This window comes from Delphinapterus leucas, chromosome 3 (genome assembly GCF_059928025.1).
Source record: "Delphinapterus leucas isolate spDelLeu-1000000601 "Yukka" chromosome 3, BTC_Dleu_Yukka2, whole genome shotgun sequence".
NCBI lineage: Eukaryota > Metazoa > Chordata > Mammalia > Artiodactyla > Monodontidae > Delphinapterus > Delphinapterus leucas.
Genome location: NC_143131.1, coordinates 2838143 through 2858738, shown reverse-complemented (window position 1 = coordinate 2858738; position 20596 = coordinate 2838143). Strand labels below are relative to the sequence as shown.

General features: G+C 59.4%; 1 protein-coding gene across 6 annotated transcripts; it reads left to right on the top strand.

Moving 5' to 3' along the window:
- Positions 1–10682: 10682 nt before the first annotated feature.
- On the top strand, positions 10683–20269 carry IRX4 (iroquois homeobox 4). 6 transcript variants are annotated; one of them, XM_089908655.1, is made up of 7 exons: positions 10683–11188; positions 12876–12998; positions 15371–15515; positions 16007–16258; positions 17452–17564; positions 18112–18440; positions 18850–20268. In XM_089908655.1, the coding sequence occupies exons 3-7, from the start codon at positions 15471–15473 to the stop codon at positions 19677–19679; spliced, it is 1569 nt and encodes a 522-aa protein (XP_089764781.1). In that variant the 5' UTR covers positions 10683–11188; positions 12876–12998; positions 15371–15470; the 3' UTR covers positions 19680–20268. The 6 variants fall into 6 exon arrangements, with proteins under 6 accessions (XP_089764781.1, XP_089764782.1, XP_089764783.1 ...); XM_089908656.1 differs by lacking the exon at positions 12876–12998; XM_089908657.1 differs by lacking the exons at positions 10683–11188; positions 12876–12998 and adding an exon at positions 11284–11393.
- Positions 20270–20596: the final 327 nt, after the last annotated feature.

The window sequence follows — 20596 nt, the reverse complement described above, 5'->3', positions numbered from 1 at the left end:
CAAAGCCCCCACGTGGACCCCATGCCCCTGGGGAAACCGACAGGACAGCCCAGGCCTGCTGCACCTGTGAGCAAACCTGCAGCCCATCCTCCACGTCTTAAATGCAGCGACATGGTGCCCAGGTCGTGGCCTAGGAAGAGCACTTGTCTGTAAAAGTAGCCAGGACTTGAGGGAGAAATCGCTAATCCCGGGACTGGGACAGGAAATATGCAAGATGAGCCCAGAACCTGCTGCCGTGCCAGAAATTAGGGAGCCCTCCAAGACCGCTTCACCAGGAAGAGGCTCCCGCAGCCAAAATGGGACAGTTTAAGCCCCAATAAGGACAGTAACTGCAACGGATCAAAATACACGAACCAGGTTCAAATCCAGGTGGTGATATTGACTCTCCAAAAAAATCCCTTATTTCTCGCCTCTGGCGGATTCTGAGACATTAGCTCACTGTTTGCCCATCTCTCCCGTGCTGTAACAAGTGATGGATCTGGGCAAGCTGCTCCTGACAGAAGTGTTTCAGCTCACAGGGGCAGAAAGATTGGGAAAGTTCCGACGGCACTGTTTTCCAGATCCCTGCTGTCTTCGGCAGTGGTTACCAACATCACAGAAAAAACAATACCCCTCTGAATGGAACGCCTCGTTCAAAGTTGTCTTGCCCACACTGGACCCAAAGCTGATCAGGTTTCCAAATCTAACCGCGATGCACAGGAAGTACAGCAGACAAAGGAGAATGTTGATTAAGTCCATAAGGACAGGGTCGGCAAAAGCAGGAACAAAGGAACTTCGACAGGACAAAAACCCCCGCTTCTTCTTCAACAGCAACAAAACAAGACGGCAGCAGAAAAGGGAAAGACGGATGGGAAGTCTAAACACTCAGAGGAACTTGGGAGAGCTGTCAGTTGAGCACAGGCTTGACCCTCATTGAATCCTGAGGTTGAAACAAACTGGGAAAAACAGGGAAGTGCAACCCTGATTGCGTATTTGAGGATATCAAAGAATTATCGACTTTTTAGGGGTGATATTTGTCCCGGGGATTTTTCATATCTTTTAGAGATACTGAAATATTTACAGATATGATGCCCTGAATTTGCTTCCAAGCAAACAGGTTGAGGACAATGGGTCAGATTCTCCATGAATTATGTAAAAACTGTTTGATTGAGGGACACCTGCTTCTCCTCTCCAGTCTATGATTCTCTTTACCTTTGTAAATGTTTGGAACTTTCCATAAGCAACTTTCCAGGGAGAGCTAGCGTCTTCACGATCCCCACGTGTGTCTTCTACTTTGCTTGAAAGGAGAGGCCGAGCGGATAGCCCTGCATACCATGGGTCCACACAGTTCCCCTGCCTGTGGTGCAGGCAGGTCCAGCCACGTCCCCTCTGAGCGGCTTGGCCCTCTCTCCCGGCTGGGCTGCTGGAGAGCCCCCTGCACTCAGTAACAGGGTCCCTGCAGCCCTGTGGAAGCAGGAACAGGTGTGTCTCAGTGTGGCTCCGTCTTCACACCTCCGGGAGCAGGGCGTGACTCCAGGCCACCAATGTGGCTTGGCAAGCCTGCGGGCCATGATTCCCGACCCCTGACCCACTGAGGCTCCGCTGGCCACTGACAAGAGGCTTCTGTGATGTCAGCCTGCTGTCAACTAGAGGCCAGATATGAGGAGAGGCACCAGACAAAACTGAGATCACAGGAGAGCATCGAGATTAAAGCCCACTGCAGCTGGTGGGGTGGAGTTCACTCTACAGGCAGCCATCCAGGAGCAGCGAAGGGCACACCATCGTGGCATGTTGTCAGTGCCATGGTCACCCAAGAAGCCTGTGATTCAGGGGGATTGAACAAACTTGTAAGCCACGGTCGGAGGCCCACTGTAACATAGCAATATCAGACCTAGAAAACAAATCAGAGGAGGACACACACATCCCGGAGGCGAGGCAGCGAGGCCAGGCAGATATGCATTGATTTCCTGTCGCGCACAGGCTTGCAGGGGCCTCAGCCAGTAGGAGACTCAGCCCTGCCGTCTAACGATAACGTTTCACCCACCTCGCCATCCGGGACTCAGCTACGAGCCGTGTTTCCCGGAGTCGCAGGAAAACACTTAAAACCACCATCAAGTTGGACACAACGTTCTATTTCTGGGTTTCCCATGAAAGCATCCCCTCCCGGGTAATCTACCCCTCTACCTTCGTGGCGCATTTGGCTGCGATAAAGGTGGATGCTTCCAACTCCTCAGCGAGCTCCTCTGTGCCGTGGCAGCTGCAAAGACAGACTTGTGTAAAATGTAAGTTTGCAAAGTACCGGGTCAATGGTTTTTGAAATTTTTAGTCCGTAGATAATTTCTCAGAACTCATGATCTTTCAGACCACTTGGCCCAGCGTCTGGTCTGGGAAGAAACACTTAAGAATTAAAGAGAATCCCAAACTCCATGGATAAACAACAAGGTCCTACTGTAGAGCACAGGGAACTATATTCAATATCCTGGGATAAACCAGAACGGAAAAGAACATGAAAAAGAATAGATACATATGTATAACTGAACGCATTGCTGGACAGCAGACATTAATACAACATTGTAATTCAACTATACTTCAATCGAGTAAGTAAAGAAAGAAAGAAAGAAATCTGGGGTGGGGGGGAATAGAATTAAAGGGGAAACCAGCAACATTTTCCCAGTGCTGTGAGGATGCTCGCCTTGGCCATGAAGACCAGATGCCGCTTCTTCCAACTGGTGACCGACGCCAGTGGTCAGGGATGCCTGGTGTTTGTTTCAAGGGTGTCCATTCTGACCAAAATGACGACCACTCCCCACCCACAAAGAGAGACATGACCTGGGCACCAAGAGCAAGTGTTATCTCGATGAGGGTGAAGGAGGGAGGGGGTCTGGGAGTCTAAGATCTGGCGGAAGGTCCACCAAGCCCCTCCAGGGACTGTGGACACAGCACAGACATTCTCCTCCACGTGACACCCAAGGCCAGGGCAGGAGTCCAGCCAGGTTGTGAGCCTGATGCTCTGGGGCCAGGACCCCAGTCCGTATTTCAAACTTCAGAGACCCTGCAGCTTGTCACAAGACGGTAGGTGGCCTGGAAAGCAACATCTCTGATGACTTCATTTTTGATATTCTCCTAGCAATAGACCATCCTACAGACAGGACACAGGACAGCAAGAAAGCCCTGTCTGGGAAGGGGACAGTTTGAGCTGCACGTTTCGGCCAAGACGTGGAGTTCCAGGCCATGGACACTGCGCCAGTCTGAGAGTCACGCGGAGCAGAAAGCCCGGCCAGAGCCTGGGCTCTCTGATGGCCTCAGGCTGTGCAGGCTCCAGGGGAACTTCTGAAGACGACCCCTGTGTACACAGAAGCCCATTTCACATGCGATGAAAGTGGGATTTTTAAATGTGGTGGCTGCACCTTCTGGAAGGTGCAATTGAAAGAATGTGCAGACTCTGAGATGATGTCCAGGTAACCGGGAGCTCTGACGTCTCAGGAGGAAGCAGCGGGCCTCCCCAGGCCTGGCAAACCTTGTGAGTGATAATAGAGAGAGTGGTGCCCCTTACAGACCCCTGCCTCACACATATCACAAAAGATACAGGTGTCAGATGGATCGAAGGCCTACCTGTGAAGACTGAAATTATAAAAATAGGTGAAGGCCAATGGGGAACACGACTATAAAACATAAATAGGTAAATAAATAAAGGGTAATGATAGATTTGACTGTGTCAAAATAGAATATTTCGGGCTTCCCTGGTGGCACAGTGGTTGAGAGTCCGCCTGCCGATGCAGGGGACACGGGTTCGTGCCCAGGTCCGGGAAGATCCCACATGCCGCAGAGCGGCTGGGCCCGTGAGCCATGGCCGCTGAGCCTGTGCATCCGGAGCCTGTGCTCCACAACGGGAGAGGCCACAGCAGTGAGAGGCCCGCGTACCGCAAAAAAAAAAAAAAAAAAGAATATTTATGTTAGACAAAAGACAATAGATAATATTAACTAGTATTTAATATTGTTATTTAAAGTATTGAATACTAGATAAAATATATAAAGTAAGTAGTATTTAACATTATTATTTATTATGAATTTTGTAAGATTAAATATTCTTATATCCCTTAAACTACAAGAAAAAATACTTTGGATTTTTCAGGCCACCCTAGAATTTCTCTGTCCTTTGTGTATTGGGAAGGCTGGTTTAAAATGCAGAGTTTCATCATCGTTTCTCCATAAGAATTCAGAGCTGTCAGAACAGTCCTCTCTCCCCCAGTCCTGAAATCCTTGCAACTAGCAGTCAGCGCAGTAGCAGGGCGTCGCCCAGAGTCCTGCCCCCAGAGCTCTGTGCAGGCAGCTCCCAGGCAGTAGGGACACTCGGGCAGCCCGACGGAGAGAGGTCCATACAGTAGTGGAGTGGTGGCCAAACAGACCGTCTCCTGGTGGAAGGTCAGAAGGGTCAGAAATGTTCACAGATAGAAGCTGTTTATTTCTTTTTTCTATTTTTTTTTTTACATCTTTATTGGAGTATAATTGCTTTACAGTGGTGTGTTAGTTTCTGCTTTATAACAAAGTGAATCAGCTATACATATACATATGTTCCCATATCCCCTCCCTCTTGCGTCTCCCTCCCTCCCTCCCTATCCCACCCCTCTAGGTGGTCACAAAGCACCGAGCTGATCTCCCTGTGCTATGTGGCTGCTTCCCACTAGCTATCTATTTTACATTTGGTAATGTATATGTGTCCATGCCACTCTCTCCCTTTGTCCCAGCTTACCCTTCCCCCTCCCCATATCCTCAAGTCCATTCTCTAGTAGGTCTGTGTCTATTACTCAGCCATAAAAAGAAATGAAATTGAGTTATTTGTAGTGAGGTGGATGGACCTAGAGTCTGTCATACAGAGTGAAGTAAGTCAGAAAGAGAAAGACAAATACCGTATGCTGACACATATATACGGAACTTAAGAAAAAAAAATGTCATGAAGAACCTAGGGGTAAGAGAGGAATAAAGACACACAAGTAGAAGCTGTTTATTTCTAAGTTTAGCAACTTCCTTGAAAACATCTGTTTTTCCATGACTGTGAAAGTAAGGAAAGAATGCTTAATTTCTACTTCGTCTTTAAAGGCATGGTATATTTTGCCCTTACCTTATACCTTCCCTTTAAGATAATGTTTCTGCCTAGTTGCTTCCTCTGTACTGAAAATTATAATATATAATTACATAATATGCAATTACCATTTTGTAATTCTATCTTACAGTTAGAGTATGATCACATAATGATATACAATTGTAATGTTATTAATCTGTGTGCAAAAGAATAAGTGCGTCCGGTAGATGGGGTAGATGGTATTGCTATAACAAGCAATACCAGCAGATCAGTGGCTGAAAACGGTGGTGGATTCCTGCTCCTGTGACCTGTGCACCCAGCCAGCGGGGCTCATTCACGAGCCAGGCCCGGGGAGCCTCTGCCTCTGAGACGCTGCTGTTCCCACGGGTGCCTCTCTCCCCAGCTTCCGCGTGGCAGTGACACGGGTCACTTCTGCTTATGTTTCGCTGGCCACAGGCAGTCACAGGGTCACACCTGACCCAAGGCGGCCGGGGAGTGCAATCCACCCTGTGGGCGGCCACGAGCGGCCCCCAAACTGGGCAGGAAGCGCTGACCCCACCCCTGCCGCTCAGCACCTACTCACCGTAGTTCCCTGGCCAGAGGTGGAGCCAGCTGGGGACCAGAAATCTCCAGCGAGGTCATAACCGCGGTCCAGTCCCGCCTGCACAAGCTTCACTACGTCCTCAGAACGAGCAAAGGTGAGAGAACCTGCTATTTCTCAGGCATCTCATCAGGAGGCCAAGTCAGAGGAGGGATTACCTGGGGAAGAGCTGGTCTGATGGTCAGAGCCCCAGTGAAATCCACAGACGCCCCCAAAGCTCCTGGCGAAGCTACTCCAGCAGAAGCGCTGCCGGCTCCGACCAGGAGGGACAGAAAGAGCACAGAGGGAGGCAGGTGGCTGGGCCTCAGAGACGCGAAGCTCCCCTGGGAAGCTGCAGCCGACCGCGCTGAGTCTGCGGTCACATGGTGACACGGGGACAGTACCCAGCGCAGACCTCCCTCCTGGCGGCAGGGAAGGAGGGTCAATCTCAAGAAATAAACCAAGGCCACCACGTGGCACTTGAGGACACCCCTGTGTCATGGGCTGAATTGTGTCCTCCCAAATTCACATGTCACTCTTATTTGGAAACAGGGTCATCACACATGTAATTAGTTAAGATGAGGTCGTTAGGGTGGCCCCGAATCCAGTATGACTGGTGTCCTTATAAAAGGGGACGGTTGGACACGGACACCCGGACACATGTGAGGAGACTGTTTTGTGACGGTGGTGGCAGAGGTCAGGGGCTGTGTCTCCCAGGACAGTGGGGACAGCCCGGGCCAGAGGGTCCAGGAGAGGGGCCTGCACGGCTGGAGGAACCAGCCCTGCCCACACCTTGGTCCTGGACTTCTCGCCTCCGGAACTGAGAGACCATACATGACCGTGGGCTAAGCCACCCGGTTATGCAGCCCCAGGCCGCTCACACCCCTGCCTGGGGGGCTGCCCTGAACCCCATGCGGTGGCGGGTCCCGAGCAGAGAGCGGACCCACTTCTGTCCCAGGGTGCTGGCCGTGGTCCTCTTCAGCAGTTTCTGTGTCCCCGGAAAGAAAATCATCTCTCTGTCATTTTTCAAACAGAAAATGAAAAGGTTGCTAAATGTATAAGAAATTTTAACTGAGTCATTGATCTCGATACTTTTAAAGTAAAACAGTTAAGTGTTTCTGCTGCACTTTGAAGTCGGCCCGGCTCCTTGCCTCCCTCCGGGTTATTTTGTAGCCATTAAGAATATGTTCCTTTTATCTGGGGCCTTCAATTAATTGAATTTCAAAAATACTCTGAAATGTTTTTTTTCATATAAGAATCAGCTAAGTCCTGGAGAACATTCCCACATGATTTACTGCCACAGTAATGAAAAGCCGGTGCATTACACTGGTCACTACTGGGGCGCCACCGGCTACGCTGGGGTCTAACTCGGGATTTGTAGTGTTCCCTGGACACCGGGGGACGGGGATACCACCTTCAGATGGCTTTGGACGGCAGCACACCCCGCGAGTCACCCCTGGAGGTGGACACACCAGCTCTCCCAGGATGGCTAAATGCAAACTCGACGGGGCGGGGGCGAGGCGCTCCTCCCCGCCAGACCCTGCAAACCTCCTAAGGGCAGTGCACTGCTGGGAGCGTGGGCTGGAGCCTCCCACAGACCACCGAACCCCAAACACCCACTGGGAGGGTGGAGGAGAGGTCGAAATGCCCAAGCGCGGAGGGCACCCAGGGGAGCAGGTGGGCGTCACGATGTGCTTTTCCTCCGAGGGACCAGAGTGCGCCACGCCTCCACTGCGCCCTCTCCCTTATTTACTGAGTGACCTGTGCCAGTGTCACTTGGTATCTTGTCGCCTTCTATCTGTGAAAGTATCTCCTGCACACAGTTACGAGAGAGCGGCCCATGTAAATGAGTGCCCCGGGGAAGCAGCCATACCTCTTCTCTCCACCGTGGGGAATATATTTTTTCTTTGTGCAAATTCCGGGCGGAGGCCCAGTGAGGCTCCTCCTTGGAGGGTCCTTCCCCCATCCCCCATCGGATGTGCACTGTTTGGGGAGGTCCCTTACACGAATACTAGCTAATACCAGCTCACGCACTGAGTATACACATTTAAGTTCCTCTCCTTCCTGCTAAAGATTTTCTTTGTAACTCTGTGTCAAGGAATTCAAAACAATATTCAAATTCCAGGGCAATGGTACGTACTGTTACCTTTACTTACAATTTAAGATAACATCCTCTCCTTTGGATGTCTTTTTTGGGCTGGGACACTGGTGATTCTTGAGGCCGTGTGTGGTATGTTTTAAGTTTAAACATACAGACCACAGACATTGTTTGGATTAACAGCGTTTCACTTTTAATAGTAGAAATCTCCCTAAAATCTGCTGACGCATTTCAACATCACAGACACACATATTCCTGAAGTGAGGGGAAAAGAAAAACAACTTTCCAACCTTTGCTGCCTTGGCCTCCTTCCAACCTCACGAGGAAGGGGAGGTGAGACAGGGAGGCGTGACGCCCACTGCCCACCCGTCCACTCAAGGTCACTCTGGGTAGTGGCCGGGCCACAGGTCACCGGCTCTAACCCAGACACCACGCTGCTCTCGAAAAGAAAACACGCTGACATTCTGCTTGAAGTAATTCCGAGTCGGGTGCTGCACTTCAAAGGGGGGAAAGGAAGGGAGAAGGACTTCCCCTGCAGTCCCAGGGCCGGTGGGGAACAGGGTCCCAGGGGGACCCTTTGCAAAGATGAAAGGTGTTGCTCTCCATTCTGCAACCCTGGGATCCGGGCCCCATCACGCGGCTCTGCTGCTGAGCCGGGCCAAGGAGCGTTACCGAGGGCTGGGCCCTTCCAAGGACAGCAGTGTCTTTGGGACAGCAGGGCCCAGTGGTCTTTCAGAGGCTGTCCTCCCTGGGACCAGTTCTTGCGGCCTCCTCCTCGGCCTGGGTGAGAGCCTCTTGCCCTCCCTGGGTCCCCAGGGAGCAGGGGAGAATGAGGCCGTGGACCCCCGGACCCCCGGCAATGGCGGCACCGGGGGCGGTGTTGGAGCCGGCCCAGTCAGCACCAGCACGGGCTCTCAACCCCCAGATGCCTCTGCAAGTCGCAGCAAGGTTCAGGCGAGGGGGGGAGGATGCAGGCCCAGCCAAGCCCTGGAGGCGCGGGGACTTTGCTTCACAGTGGCTCTGCCAACAGGAAGAACAAAATATATATTGAAACGTGCTCCCTTGGGGAGCCAGGACCGACCAGAAGTGGGGTCACAGTGTGGGCTGTGCGGCCCTTCAGAGGGGCCGAGGCCACAGACTCGTTTTCGGACTGACCACTCCGCCTATGCCAAAGAGAGATCTCGCCTGCCGGGGTATTTCCATTATTTCCCCAGAGCCAGGAGGGCCTGGCAACGTGGCAGGAGGGCTGGGGCAGCTCCCTGCCCTCGAGGTCAAGGGCTGAGGGGCAGAGGACGGCCACTGATGCTTCTGGTCACTGGGTCAGGGGTCCAGAGCAAGGTCAGGCCTGACGGCATCCAATTATGGACTTTGGGGGAGTCCAGTGAAGGGAGGCCCTGCCCCCCAGGAAAGGACGATGGAGCCGCACTCCCGGGCTGGTGCCGCCTCCAGACGCGCCTGCTGTGGTCAGGGTTACAGAAACCCAGCAGGACCGGAGGCTTTCAGGCTGCCAGAGCTCCCTTACTCCGCAGCTGTTGTTGTTAAAAAGGCCTCGGTGAAAGTGAAATGACTTTATCACCCAATCAAGGTCGTAAACACAAAACCTGCCTTTGCTCATCCTTAGCTATGAAAAGAATCTTAGCGCAGGTAAGCTCTGAGGGGAGGGTGACGTGCCTGTCCCTGTTGGCCCCAGGGCGCTACTCAGAGCATCAGGGACAGCAGGAGGGAGGAGATGGGGGGAAGAGAGCCGACCACCGACCACAGGACTGAGACCCAGGCAAGCCCCGCCCCTCCCCAGGGTGCAATGCGCCTTCCCTCCCTTCCCGCTGGAACCGAATGGCTCCCCCCACCCCATCCTTACTAAGAGGACACCCCCCCCCCCCAACCACCCTTCCTCAGCCCAGGGAGTGGGCTACAGTGACATGCACCTCTGGGTGGATGCCTACAGGTCTGCAGCCTGAACGGGGCCCACCCTCCTGTTACAGAGCAGGCCCAGAGGCCAAAGCTGGGTCTTTCCCACAGAAGCCACTGGAAGCTCTGGACCCGGCACCAGGGCAGGAAGCCAGGGGCTGGTGCCCCCCTTCTCTCTCAGTGGAAGCCCTGTTCCGTGGGGAAAACGAAAAGATGGCAACGCCTGGAGACAAAGCCAGCACCAGCCCTGCACACCAGCGGCGAAGCAGGCAGAAGGCACTGCCTTTCCGGTCCCTGCAGGGCTTTGGAAAACAAGGCGTGGGCGGTGAGGGGGACAGCAAGGAACTTTTTCAGACATCATCCAAGTCGACAAACCTTAACCGTCATTGCCTGGCCACAAATCACAGGACAAACAAGTTCATGGTTCTTTGAAGTGGAAATGATGAGGGTGGGGGAGGACACCAGGGCGAGGGGTTCCAAGCTGCCTGAGTGAGGGTCAGGGGTCAGGGAGGCCCAGACCTGGGCCCACCACGGGGCCTTCCCTCCCAGCCTCAGGCTGCAGAAGCACACAGGCTGTCCACGTGGACATGTGTTCCCAGGCCAGAGGCCCAGCCCAGTAGGGCTCTGGACAGGCCTGAAAAAGCTCCCCTGGCAGGTGGTCCGGTCCTGGGCAGGTCACAAGCTTGCTGGTCCCCAAGCAGTTTCTGTCACCTTGATACACTCACCTCCACCTGCCCAAGCCTCGTGCCCATACCGAGGCTCCCGCCCCGCCCAGGGCCTGCTGCCCTGAGAGCCTGACCAGGTGGGAATCAGTGTGGACCCAGCGGGAAAAGTGGGCTCCACTGGGGTGAAGGGGCACACGTACGGAGGGCGAGGGAGGCAGGCCCGGGAGCCAGGATCCCAGCCTACTCGGAGGGGTAGCTCGCAGGCCTTCAGCGTCCAGGCTCGCAGTTGGATCCCCAGCACCGGGAGACTGCGGCCAAGAGGGACTGAGGAGGGAGGAGGCGGAAGGAGGCGGGACTAGGGGGCGCTGTCTCCGGGCGCGGCTCCGGGCTCTGGAGGCCCCAGGCAGCGCAGCCTGGGCGCGGGGAGGGCCCCCGAGGGCTCCTGAGGAGCCCCAGGCCGCCTCGAGCGTTTGGCCAAATCGAGTCTACCCTGTTGCGGCTGGGGTGTCCTCTAGAGCCAGGCGTCCCCGCCCCCACCTCGCCTCCCCGCCCCGGGCGCCCCTCATCCGGGCTCCCGCGCCCCGCGCACCCCGCGCCGGCCGGGCGGAGGGGAAAGTTGGCGAGCGCGCGGCGTCCGCGGGGGAAAGCGTTAATGGGCGGCCGGGTGGGAGCCGCGCGCTCGCTCGCCCACGTCACGCCGGTGCGGGCTCGGCTGACGACCGCGGCGCCTGGGGACGCCGGCGCGCTCCGCTCGTTCGCCAGGTGCTCCGCCTGGAGATGTCTCCATTAGTTGTCGCCCGCTCCCCGCCGGAGCGCGCGCGCCGAGCGGCCGCGCAGAGCCCTCGCGGGCGGCCGTCAGCGGCCCGGCGCCACCGCAGGTAGGCGAGGTCCCCGCGCCCGCGCCCGCCCCCGCCCCGGGGTTCCGAGACCCCTCCCCTCTGCGGGGGAGGCGGAGGCTCCGCGCGGCCGCCGAGGGGCGCGGGCGGCGGCGACGGCGGCGACTCCCCGGTGCGTCCCGGGCTGCGCGCTGGTCCCCGCGGCCCCGGCGCCCGAGCGGCGCGGGCGGGCGCGTCCCCGGCGCAGGTAGGGAGTGGGCTCAGCCGCGCAAACTTTGCTAGGATCGCTGCTGCGCTGGGGGCGCAAAGTTTGCTGCCCGCTGGTGGGGTCTCTGGAGGCCGCCGCGTCGGCCGCAAGTGGCGGAAAACGGGGGGCGGGGGGCGGCGCGGGGCGCGGAGGCCGCGCCAAGCCGGGCGCCTGCGCTGGGACACCCGGCTGCCCGCCTTCCCGGCTCGGGCGGCGCCCTGCGAGCCAGCGGCGGGGCCGCGGTGGGAGAGCCGGAGGGAGCGGGCCGGAATGCGGGGCGTTTCGGGAGAAGGATTCACCCCGCGCGCCTGCAGCTCGCGCCCTGGCTTCGCGGGGGACCCCAGAGGAGAGGCTGCGAAGGAGCGACCTGCCACCCTCGGGGTTCGCGAGTGCGGCGCACGGACACCTGGAACGCCCTGAGCCCCACACCCCTCACGGGTGTCCACGAGCAGTGGGCGGCCCGCGCGCCACCAGGGCTCGGCCCTGCGCCTTAGATTAAGAAGGCCCCTGCCCGGGGCTGTGAGCTCCCGCCCCTGCCCTCTGGCTCGGGTCAACTTCTCTGGGCTGGAGAGAGCCCCTCTCCCCACACCCCGCGGCTCTCGATGCGGAGGACCGCGGTGGCCCCCGTGGCCGACTCTGGGAACCGGCCAAACCGCGGAGGCTCAGCTGGTGTCAGGGGTGAAGCCCCGCCGGGAGCGGAGGAAGGTCTGGAAGCGACCTCTGTCCCCAGAGGCTCTCCGTGGTTCCGACGGCCGACATCATCCCCGGGCAAAAGGGGGGACCTGCGGACCCCTAACATTTGGGGCTAATCGTCCTCAGACCCCCTCACCCTGGGCTCCTCTCGAGCTCAGCGGACAGTGGGGGCACCCGACCAAATCCTAGCCGCCGCCCTTCCCGTGGGGAACCTCGTGGTTTCTGGCAGGTCCTGCCCACGGGTGTATTTAGAACCGGGGGTCCCTCGAGGGACGTGGGCTCAGTATAAGCCGCGTCTATGCAGGTACGTGTAGCTGATGGTGCCTGAGATTCTGACACTCCTGTCTGTCTGCTCTGGGAAGGAAACCCGGGGTTCCTCAGCTCAAGGCTGGGCCTTTTTGGAAAGAGCACGGGCTCGTTATTCCTGTATTACCTAGGGGGCAAAGATGGCCCAGAAAGTACCCGGGTTCCGGCAGACAGATTGTCAGCGGGGTGTCAGGGGTGTGCCCGCAGCTGGAGACAGACGGGCTAACGTGGCCTCCATGGGGCTGCGTGAGCGGCCCGCAAGGTCGCGCGATTCCTCCGGCAGCCCCAAGCTACCCCAAACGGGGGCGGGGCGGCCCCTCACGCAGCAGCCTGGGCTGGGCCTGGGGCAGGAAGCGGAGGATCAAGGTGCAGGGCCCTGAGAAAGTGCCGCCGGTGAGCGGAATTTCAAGATCATGGAAAGAAGGTGGCCCGCGAGAACCGGGCGGGCGGGCGGGAACTGGGAGTGTCTATTTACGCACTCAGGCTGGAAAGGAAAACCGGAGAACGTAGCAGCGATGGTCACGGCAGCCCCTGAAACCTCTCCCCCAGAGGCCCCCACGGACCGGCTGTGCCCACCCGGCTCCGAGGGTGAGCACGTCTACTCAGGTGAATGGGGGCGCGCTCAGGGGTGCTGTTCCCCGCGAGCTGCGGCCCGAGTCTCCGGGGACGGAAACGGAAGGGAATGCAGGCCTGGGCGAGGCACGCGCGGCGAGCGGTAGCCCCGAGGCGCTGGCCGCTGGGACCTGGGCGGTGGCTTCCTCCCCGGCGCTGAGCGCTCACAATCGCCGGGGCCGGGGCACGGCCACGGGAATGGAGTGAGGAAGGGATGCTGAATGCCGTCCTCCTATGGAGATTGGTGCTCCCTGAGCCCTCAGCCACCCTGGGCTCCTGCGCCTTCCTGCCCCCGGCCTCATTACTGGGGGAGAGTGAGTTGTTTGTAAACAAATAATGGAAAGTAGGAGGATGTTCCGTAAAAGCCTCAGCAGAAGCCAGAAAACTGGAAGGAGATGGGAGGAGGGAGAATGGGGGAGGGGAGGAGCAGAGGAGGAAGAGGGAGAGAGATTGAGAGATTCATTTCTGCCCAGAAGCCCCGGTGGCTAGTTTCTTATTATTTACAGGAAGGTGATATTAGCAATTCAGGTGAGAAAGAAATAAACACGGCCGCCACGAAATCAATACAGAACTCCAAAACAATTATTAATGTCATTTGACTCGTGTTCTTTATATATCTCTCCCGGCTACAGACGCTAAGCTGTCTGAATAATTTGCATGGAGCGTCTATTCATTATTTCCGATGATTTTCCTTGCAAGCAGCTCGGACGTGGCCGGCTGCGGTCCAACAGGATCGGAGAACTCGCACTTTCATCTGTAAATTAAAGCAATTACGCAGCACATATTATATGATGCGCACTGTGGTCTCCAGATACTCATCAATCACCTTCAACCGAGCTGTCAGAGCGGGCAGATTTCGTTTCTGGGAGGCAGGCTTGCAGCTGGGGGGAGGACGAGAACGTCGTCATTAATTAGAGGGTGACCCCGGGGCGATTCACAGGTCTGAACCCAGGAATCTTTCCCAGCAAGTCAGCACAGCGCCGCCGTGCACGGCTCCCTCCCGGCGACCGCGGGAGGCCAGGCCGGGCGGGAGAAGCAGGAGCGAGCCCGGCCCCCGGAGGGTGGCGGCGCAAGAGGCGGGCCGGGGTTCCGGGTGGCCCGGGCGTCCCCTTACCGCCTGTGCGCTGGCCGCCACTCGGGACTCGGGCAAGGGCCCAGGGCCGGGACTGGCTGGGGAAGTGCAGGGGTGGGCGCTCGACCGCTCCCAAGACCGCTCCCTGTGCCCTGGGCAGGGAAGGGCGCCCCTCCCCCGTACCTAGGCCCGAAGGTCGCCGGGCGGAGCGAGCGCAGCAGGAGGGGCCCCGGAGCCGAGTCGGGAAAGCTGCTCGTCCGACCGCGCTGGGCTGTCTGGCAGTCCCGGGTTGAGCCGCGAGGGGCAGGGGGAGGCTGAGGGAGGGCGGCCCGCGGGAGCGTGTGGGGGAGCAAAGGGAGGGCCCGTGCGCCGAGCTGGAACTTGCTGGGCGAGGAGGGGGTTGTTCCCCGGGAACCCGGCGGCCGAGAATGGCAAGCCCTCTTGGCCCACCGAGCCCTGGGGCGGCGAGCTCTGGGGAAGGCCCAGACCCACACACTGAGGGCATTCTGGCCTCCAGATGCAGACGCGCTGGTAGCCGCGCTGCTTCTGGAATTGCAGCCCGGTGTAGGGTTCGAACTGGTGGGAGGCTTTGCTGAGTCCCGGTTAAACAATAGTGGGGCCCGCGCCGCCTTCCTTCGCCGCGCGCCGGCCCGCGGAGCTGCCTTCCTTCCACCTGGAGGGGCGCGCGGAGAGCGGAGGCCCGGCCGGCCGGCCGGCTGCGCCAGCGCGCGGCTAATCTTAACTGTTGATTACATCTCCGGTGAAGACTCCCTCGTAGACCCCTCATATGTCTCATTTGTAATTGAGACTAATGATTTCAGTGGGGTGGGAAAGGAGCAGCTGCTCATTAATTAATTTCTAATTAAAAGTGCCTCCCCTCCTCTGTGACTAAGGAGAAACACGGTTCGTCGGGGCGCTATTGACTCCGCGGATGAAATTCATTTGTTACAGCCGTGCGCCCTCCGCCCGGGGCTGCGCGGCCGAGCGACCCACGCGTCTGCCGCCCGGCCGGGCTGCGCGGAGTGGGGCTGACGTCAGAGCCTCCGCCGCTTAAAGCCGCGCGCCGCTGACTTGACGGATTCGCACGACTCATTGTTTTTTTTTTTTTCCTTTTTTGCAAAATATGTATTTGTGTCGCCGCTGCGAGGCCGGTCGGTCCCAGAGCCCCCTGGAGGCTCCGGACTGTGAAGCTAAAAGGATCTACGCGTCCGTCGCGGCTCACTTTCCTACCCAGTTAGAAAAGTTTGCGGAGCGCGTGTCTGAATTAACCCGCTCTTCTGCTTTGCCCGCCCAGCGCCTAGAAGCCGGCGGCCCCGGAGCAGTGGCCGCGCCACGCCGTCCCCCTCGCGCAGGACCTCGCCGGCCCCGCCCGTCGACCCCGGGCCGCGCCCGCCATGTCCTACCCGCAGTTTGGGTACCCCTACTCCTCGGCACCCCAGGTAAGGGGGCCCCGCTAGGCCAGCAACTCGCTGTCGCCTCGCAGTGAGCAGGGTCTGTGCCAGGTACCCCTCGCGCCCGACCCGGGGGAGGGCAGAGGCGCTGAGGAAATCCGACCGGCAGGGCCCCATATCCCGCTTCGTTTGTCCTCCACCCCCTCCTGGGCTCTGAGGCTGCGCCCCCGGGGAGCCCAGCGACCCGGGATAGACATGTACAAGAGGGCGTGAGCCCTGCGGCCTTGGAAACCAACACCCCCCCCCCACCCCGGGGAGGGTGTGAACATTCCGGGCCAGGTCGGGCTGGGCCCCATGTGGCTGGAGGAGGCCAGGAGTACAAGCTCGCCACGGGAAGGAAAACGCGGCCCGCTGTGGATGGCGGGAGCACCGAGGACACGGGGTGCGCGCTCCTGGGCTGCACGTGGGGCGGACTGAGGCCCAGGGCAGCAGCCTCGCGCCCGGGGGCCCCGCCTTCCTCGCGGCTCCTCTCTCCACAGTTCCTGATGACCACCAACTCCCTGAGCACGTGCTGCGAATCCGGTGGCCGCACGCTGGCCGACTCCAGGCCGGCTGCCTCAGCCCAGGCGCCCGTCTACTGCCCGGTCTACGAGAGCCGGCTGCTGGCCACCGCGCGCCACGAGCTGAACTCAGCGGCGGCGCTTGGCGTCTATGGGGGCCCCTACGGCGGCTCGCAGGGCTACAGCAACTACGTGACCTACGGTTCTGAGGCGTCTGCCTTTTACTCGCTGGTAAGGGGAGGGGGTGTTTGTCAAAGCTAATCCCTGCCACGCATGCCCCTACCCCTCGATCTGCCAGACTCACTTTCCCCGCACTCTGGAGGCAAGGGAGTTGGGAGAAGCACACCTTCGACTTTTAGCCGCCTAGCCTGGTCCTTCGGAGCCCCATCATCCCCAGGGTTGGGGTGTGCTGGCAGGTGGGCCATTGTATTTAATGTATTTATTGTTTTCTGCTTGCTATTAAGTTGGGGTCAGATGTCTGGTTCTGTCGGAGCTCGCTCCAGCCTGCTGGGTCCCCTGGGTCCCCTGTCCCTCACTCCTCCCGGTCGCCCTCTTCCTCCCTCCCCCTCACTTCTCTCCTCCCCTCCTGTCACCACCCCCGTCCCTCCTTCACCCTCCTCCTCTGCTGTCCCCCAGTCGCTCCCCCCTCATCTCTCCCCCTACCTCCTTGCCTCCCCTTCCCTCCCCCACCCTCCCCTTCCCTCCCCCACCCTCCCCTTCCCTCCCCCATCCCCTCCCTCCCCCATCCTCCCCCTTCCCTCCCCCATCCCCCTTCCCTTCCCCATCCCCCTTCCCTCCCCCATCCTCCCCCTTCCCTCCCCCATCCCCTCTTCCCTCCCTCACCCTCCCCTTCCCTCCCCCACCCTCCCCTTCCCTCCCCATCCCCTCCCTCCCCCATCCTCCCCCTTCCCTCCCCCATCCCCTCTTCCCTCCCCATCCCCCTTCCCTCCCCCATTCCCCCTTCCCTCCCCCATCCTCCCCTTCCATCCCCCATCCTCTCCGTCCTCCCCCATCCTCCCCCTTCCCTCCCCCATCCCCCTTCCCTCCCCCATCCTCCCCGTCCCTCCCCCATCCTCCCCTTCCCTCCCCTATTCTCCCCCTTCCCTCCCCCATCCTCCCCATCCCTCCCTTCCCTCCCCCCATCCTGCCCGTCCCTCCCCCTATCCTTTCCCCATCCCCCTTATCCTGTCCCTTATTCCCCCAACACCCCCCAACTCTGCTCCTCCTCACTCCACGTCTTGGGGCTCCTTCGCAGCCTGGGCCCGAGGCAGAGTCTGGGAATGGGTGATGCGGATGGGGGTGGGGAGGATGGGGGGCGGCCCAGTGGTCTGTGGGAGTCAGGCAGGAGCCAGTGATCCTAGGGGAGGGGCTCGAGCTGGGTCGCATCCGGGAAGCTGCGACCCCAGGCTCACCGGCTCCTACAGAACAGCTTCGACTCCAAGGACGCACCGGGATCTGCGCATGCGGGCCTCGCTCCGGCTGCAGCCACAGCCTACTACCCCTACGAGCCGGCGTTGGGCCAGTACCCCTACGACAGGTGAGGGATCTCACCCCTCCTCACTGCCCCTACCCCAACGGAGCACCAGGCCCCGCCCCTACTAGCGCCACGCCCCCACTGAAAGTTTGGGCGGCAGAAGGAGGGGCATTCCTCGGGTCACGTCCCGCTGACCTTGGGTTAGGACCATCCGGGCCTCCTAGCAAGCCGCGTCGCCAGGGTATAAAGGCATCCCATCTCCCCTTCCCCGCCCCCACGCCGTCTGTCCGGACTCCCAAAGCCCTCGCTGCAGTGTGGTTTCCGGGGCCTGATAAAAGAACTCAAAGAGACATAGGTGTACGTAGACAGACGGAGACCTGGCCGGGCCTCGCGCCCGCGCTCCTCCCCCACCCACAGAGACGTCTCTGGCTCCATCTAAGTTTAATCAAATATAAACATTAAAAGGCAGTGCCTGCCTGGGTAAAACCCAGGTCTTGCCACCATAAACACATCTCCACGACCGGGACTGCAGCCGCGTGGGCCTGGCGCTGGCCGCCTGCCCGCGGTGCAGGGGCCGCTGCCGGCGCCCCATTGCGCAGCCTGTCTCCAGGTACGGGACCATGGACAGCGGCACGCGGCGGAAGAACGCCACGCGCGAGACCACCAGCACCCTCAAGGCCTGGCTGCAGGAGCACCGCAAGAACCCCTACCCCACCAAGGGCGAGAAGATCATGCTGGCCATCATCACCAAGATGACCCTCACGCAGGTCTCCACCTGGTTCGCCAATGCGCGCCGGCGCCTCAAGAAGGAGAACAAGATGACGTGGCCGCCGAGGAACAAGTGTGCGGATGAGAAGCGGCCCTACGCGGAGGGCGAGGAAGAAGAGGGGGGCGAGGAGGAAGCCAGGGCGCAGCCCCTCAAGAGCACCAAAGGTGCAGGTGCGTGGGGGGGGGTTGGCGATGCGGGGGTGTCGCTTCCCTGTGGCTTCTCGCTGGTTCCTTTCGGAACGGGGCAAACTCCTGGGCCTAGGCGGCAAATTAATGCCCTGGCCCCGAGTGTGCGAGGCCCTGTGCACGAGGGGTCCTGTGGCAGTGAGCTGGGAGCACGCTCAAAGACCCAAAATCACGTTCGAAACACTAGCCCCTGCTGCCTTTGATATGAGGCTGAAATCAGCTAGGTCCGTGTAGGCGTTTGGGAGCCTCTGAGGGGATGGGAGGTAGAATAAAGGCGCAGGTGCTTTGCCTAACTCCCAGGTGGGCCCGTAACCAGGTCCTTGGAGTGAGGAAGGGGGTTCCGTTAACCTGCCATCCCGTCTCCCTCCACTGGTCACTTTTTATCTCCTGGCAGAGCCCATAGACAAAGAGAAGGATCTGGAGCTCAGCGACTTGGAGGACTTCGACCCCCTGGAGGGGGAGCCCCCAGAGTGCGAGCTGAAGCCGCCCTTCCAACCCCTGGATGGAGGCCTGGATCGAGTCCCCACCGTGCCAGACGGCCCCAGCGCCCCAGGGAAGGAGGCTCCGGGCGCCCTCCGGATGCCCCTGGCCGCCGGGGGTGGGGCCACTCTGGACCAGGACCTGGAGAGGGCCCGGAGCTGCCTCCGGAGCACGGCGGCTCGGCCGGAGCACCAGGCGGGCGCGGGCGCGGGGGTTGGCCCGCAGGCCTGCGAGCCCAAGCTGGGCTTTGCTCCAGCGGGGGCGTTGGCGGGCCTCGAGGCCAAGCCGCGCATCTGGTCCCTGGCACACACGGCCACCGCGGCCGCCGCCACCGCCCTCGGCCAGACTGAGTTTCCCTCGTGCATGCTCAAGCGCCATGGCCCCGCTGGCCCTGCGGCCCCCTCCTCGGCGCCCGCCTCCTCCTCGCCTGCGGCCCCGGCTCCCGCCGGTGCCCTGGACAGGCACCAGGACTCCCCGGTAACCAGTCTCAGAAACTGGGTGGACGGGGTCTTCCACGACCCCATCCTCAGACACAGCACTTTGAACCAGGCCTGGGCCACCGCCAAGGGCGCCCTCCTGGACCCGGGGCCGCTGGGCCGCTCGCTGGGGGGGGGCGCCAACGTGCTGACGACGCCCCTGGCGCGCTCCTTCCCGCCCGCCGCGCCCCAAGACGCCCCCGCCTCCGGCGCAGCCAAGGAGCTGCTGACCACGCCCAAGGCCGGCGGCAAGCCCTTCTGCGCCTAGCTGGCCGCCTGCCTGGGCGAGGAGGCAGCCGGCGCTCGGGCTGCAGGCTCCAACTCTTTTTCTACCGAGTTTCCAAAGTGAGGCAAGAGCTCGGCAAAGCTCAGGTCGCCAACCCACCCTGGAGGGAGGATCTGAACTCGGGCTCCCGGGGCCACGGACAAGCCCCTGGAGCGCCCGGACAGGAGTCCGCCCGGCCGTGCCAAACTCGGGGACCGAGCAGGACAGGGCTGCTGTCAGAGCAGCAGGGAAACACCCTGAAGCAAAAAGTTTACGTGCAAAAGTTTACACACAGAAGACGTTTCCGTTCCGAGGCCTGTCTGTGTACCTGTCTGCTTTGGGTTGAGGCTTTGCCGCCGTTCCTTGTGAAGACTCCTCAGCCTGCCGGCCTTCCGATTCCATCCTCAGCATATACTTTTCACCAACAACACTTCCACCGAGTTTACACTATTGCACACTCTTAACTCGATAAAATTATGTTTTTTTAATGTATGTTCACACCGATAATTGCCTGCTTCAGAGGCTAATATAACAAAACCAATAAAACCGAGTGATGGTGTTTGCATTGCAAAATGAACGCATTTGAAACCTAGGGATTTGGAAACTTGGAAGAGGAAAGCTGCCCATCCCCGAGGGCAGGAGTGGGGAGGGCTGCTGACGCAGAATTGTCACTGGAGTTGCTTGCAGAGCCCAAGACTTAAAGCCATTGTTTTAAAAAGATAGTCACAGTAAACTTACAGGATTCTGTTGAATTCCCGAATAGAAGGCGATGAGAGACCCCAAACTTTTCAACTCTCTCCCATTGCCAGACTCCAGAATTTTGAGAAAGTAAAAGTTTCTTTGGCTAGATACGAATAACCTTTAAACTTCCAAGTTCCCTGGAACTGTGCCCTGGTGGGGAAGGGATGCGGGGCCGTCAC

Coding starts and splice junctions, on each gene's coding strand:
- IRX4 (XM_089908656.1), top strand. CDS start 15,471: ATGTCCTACCCGCAGTTTGGGTACCCCTACTCCTCGGCACCCCAG. Junction 15,516..16,006: donor CCTACTCCTCGGCACCCCAG/GTAAGGGGGCCC, acceptor CTCTCTCCACAG/TTCCTGATGACCACCAACTC. Junction 18,441..18,849: donor CAAGAGCACCAAAGGTGCAG/GTGCGTGGGGGG, acceptor ATCTCCTGGCAG/AGCCCATAGACAAAGAGAAG.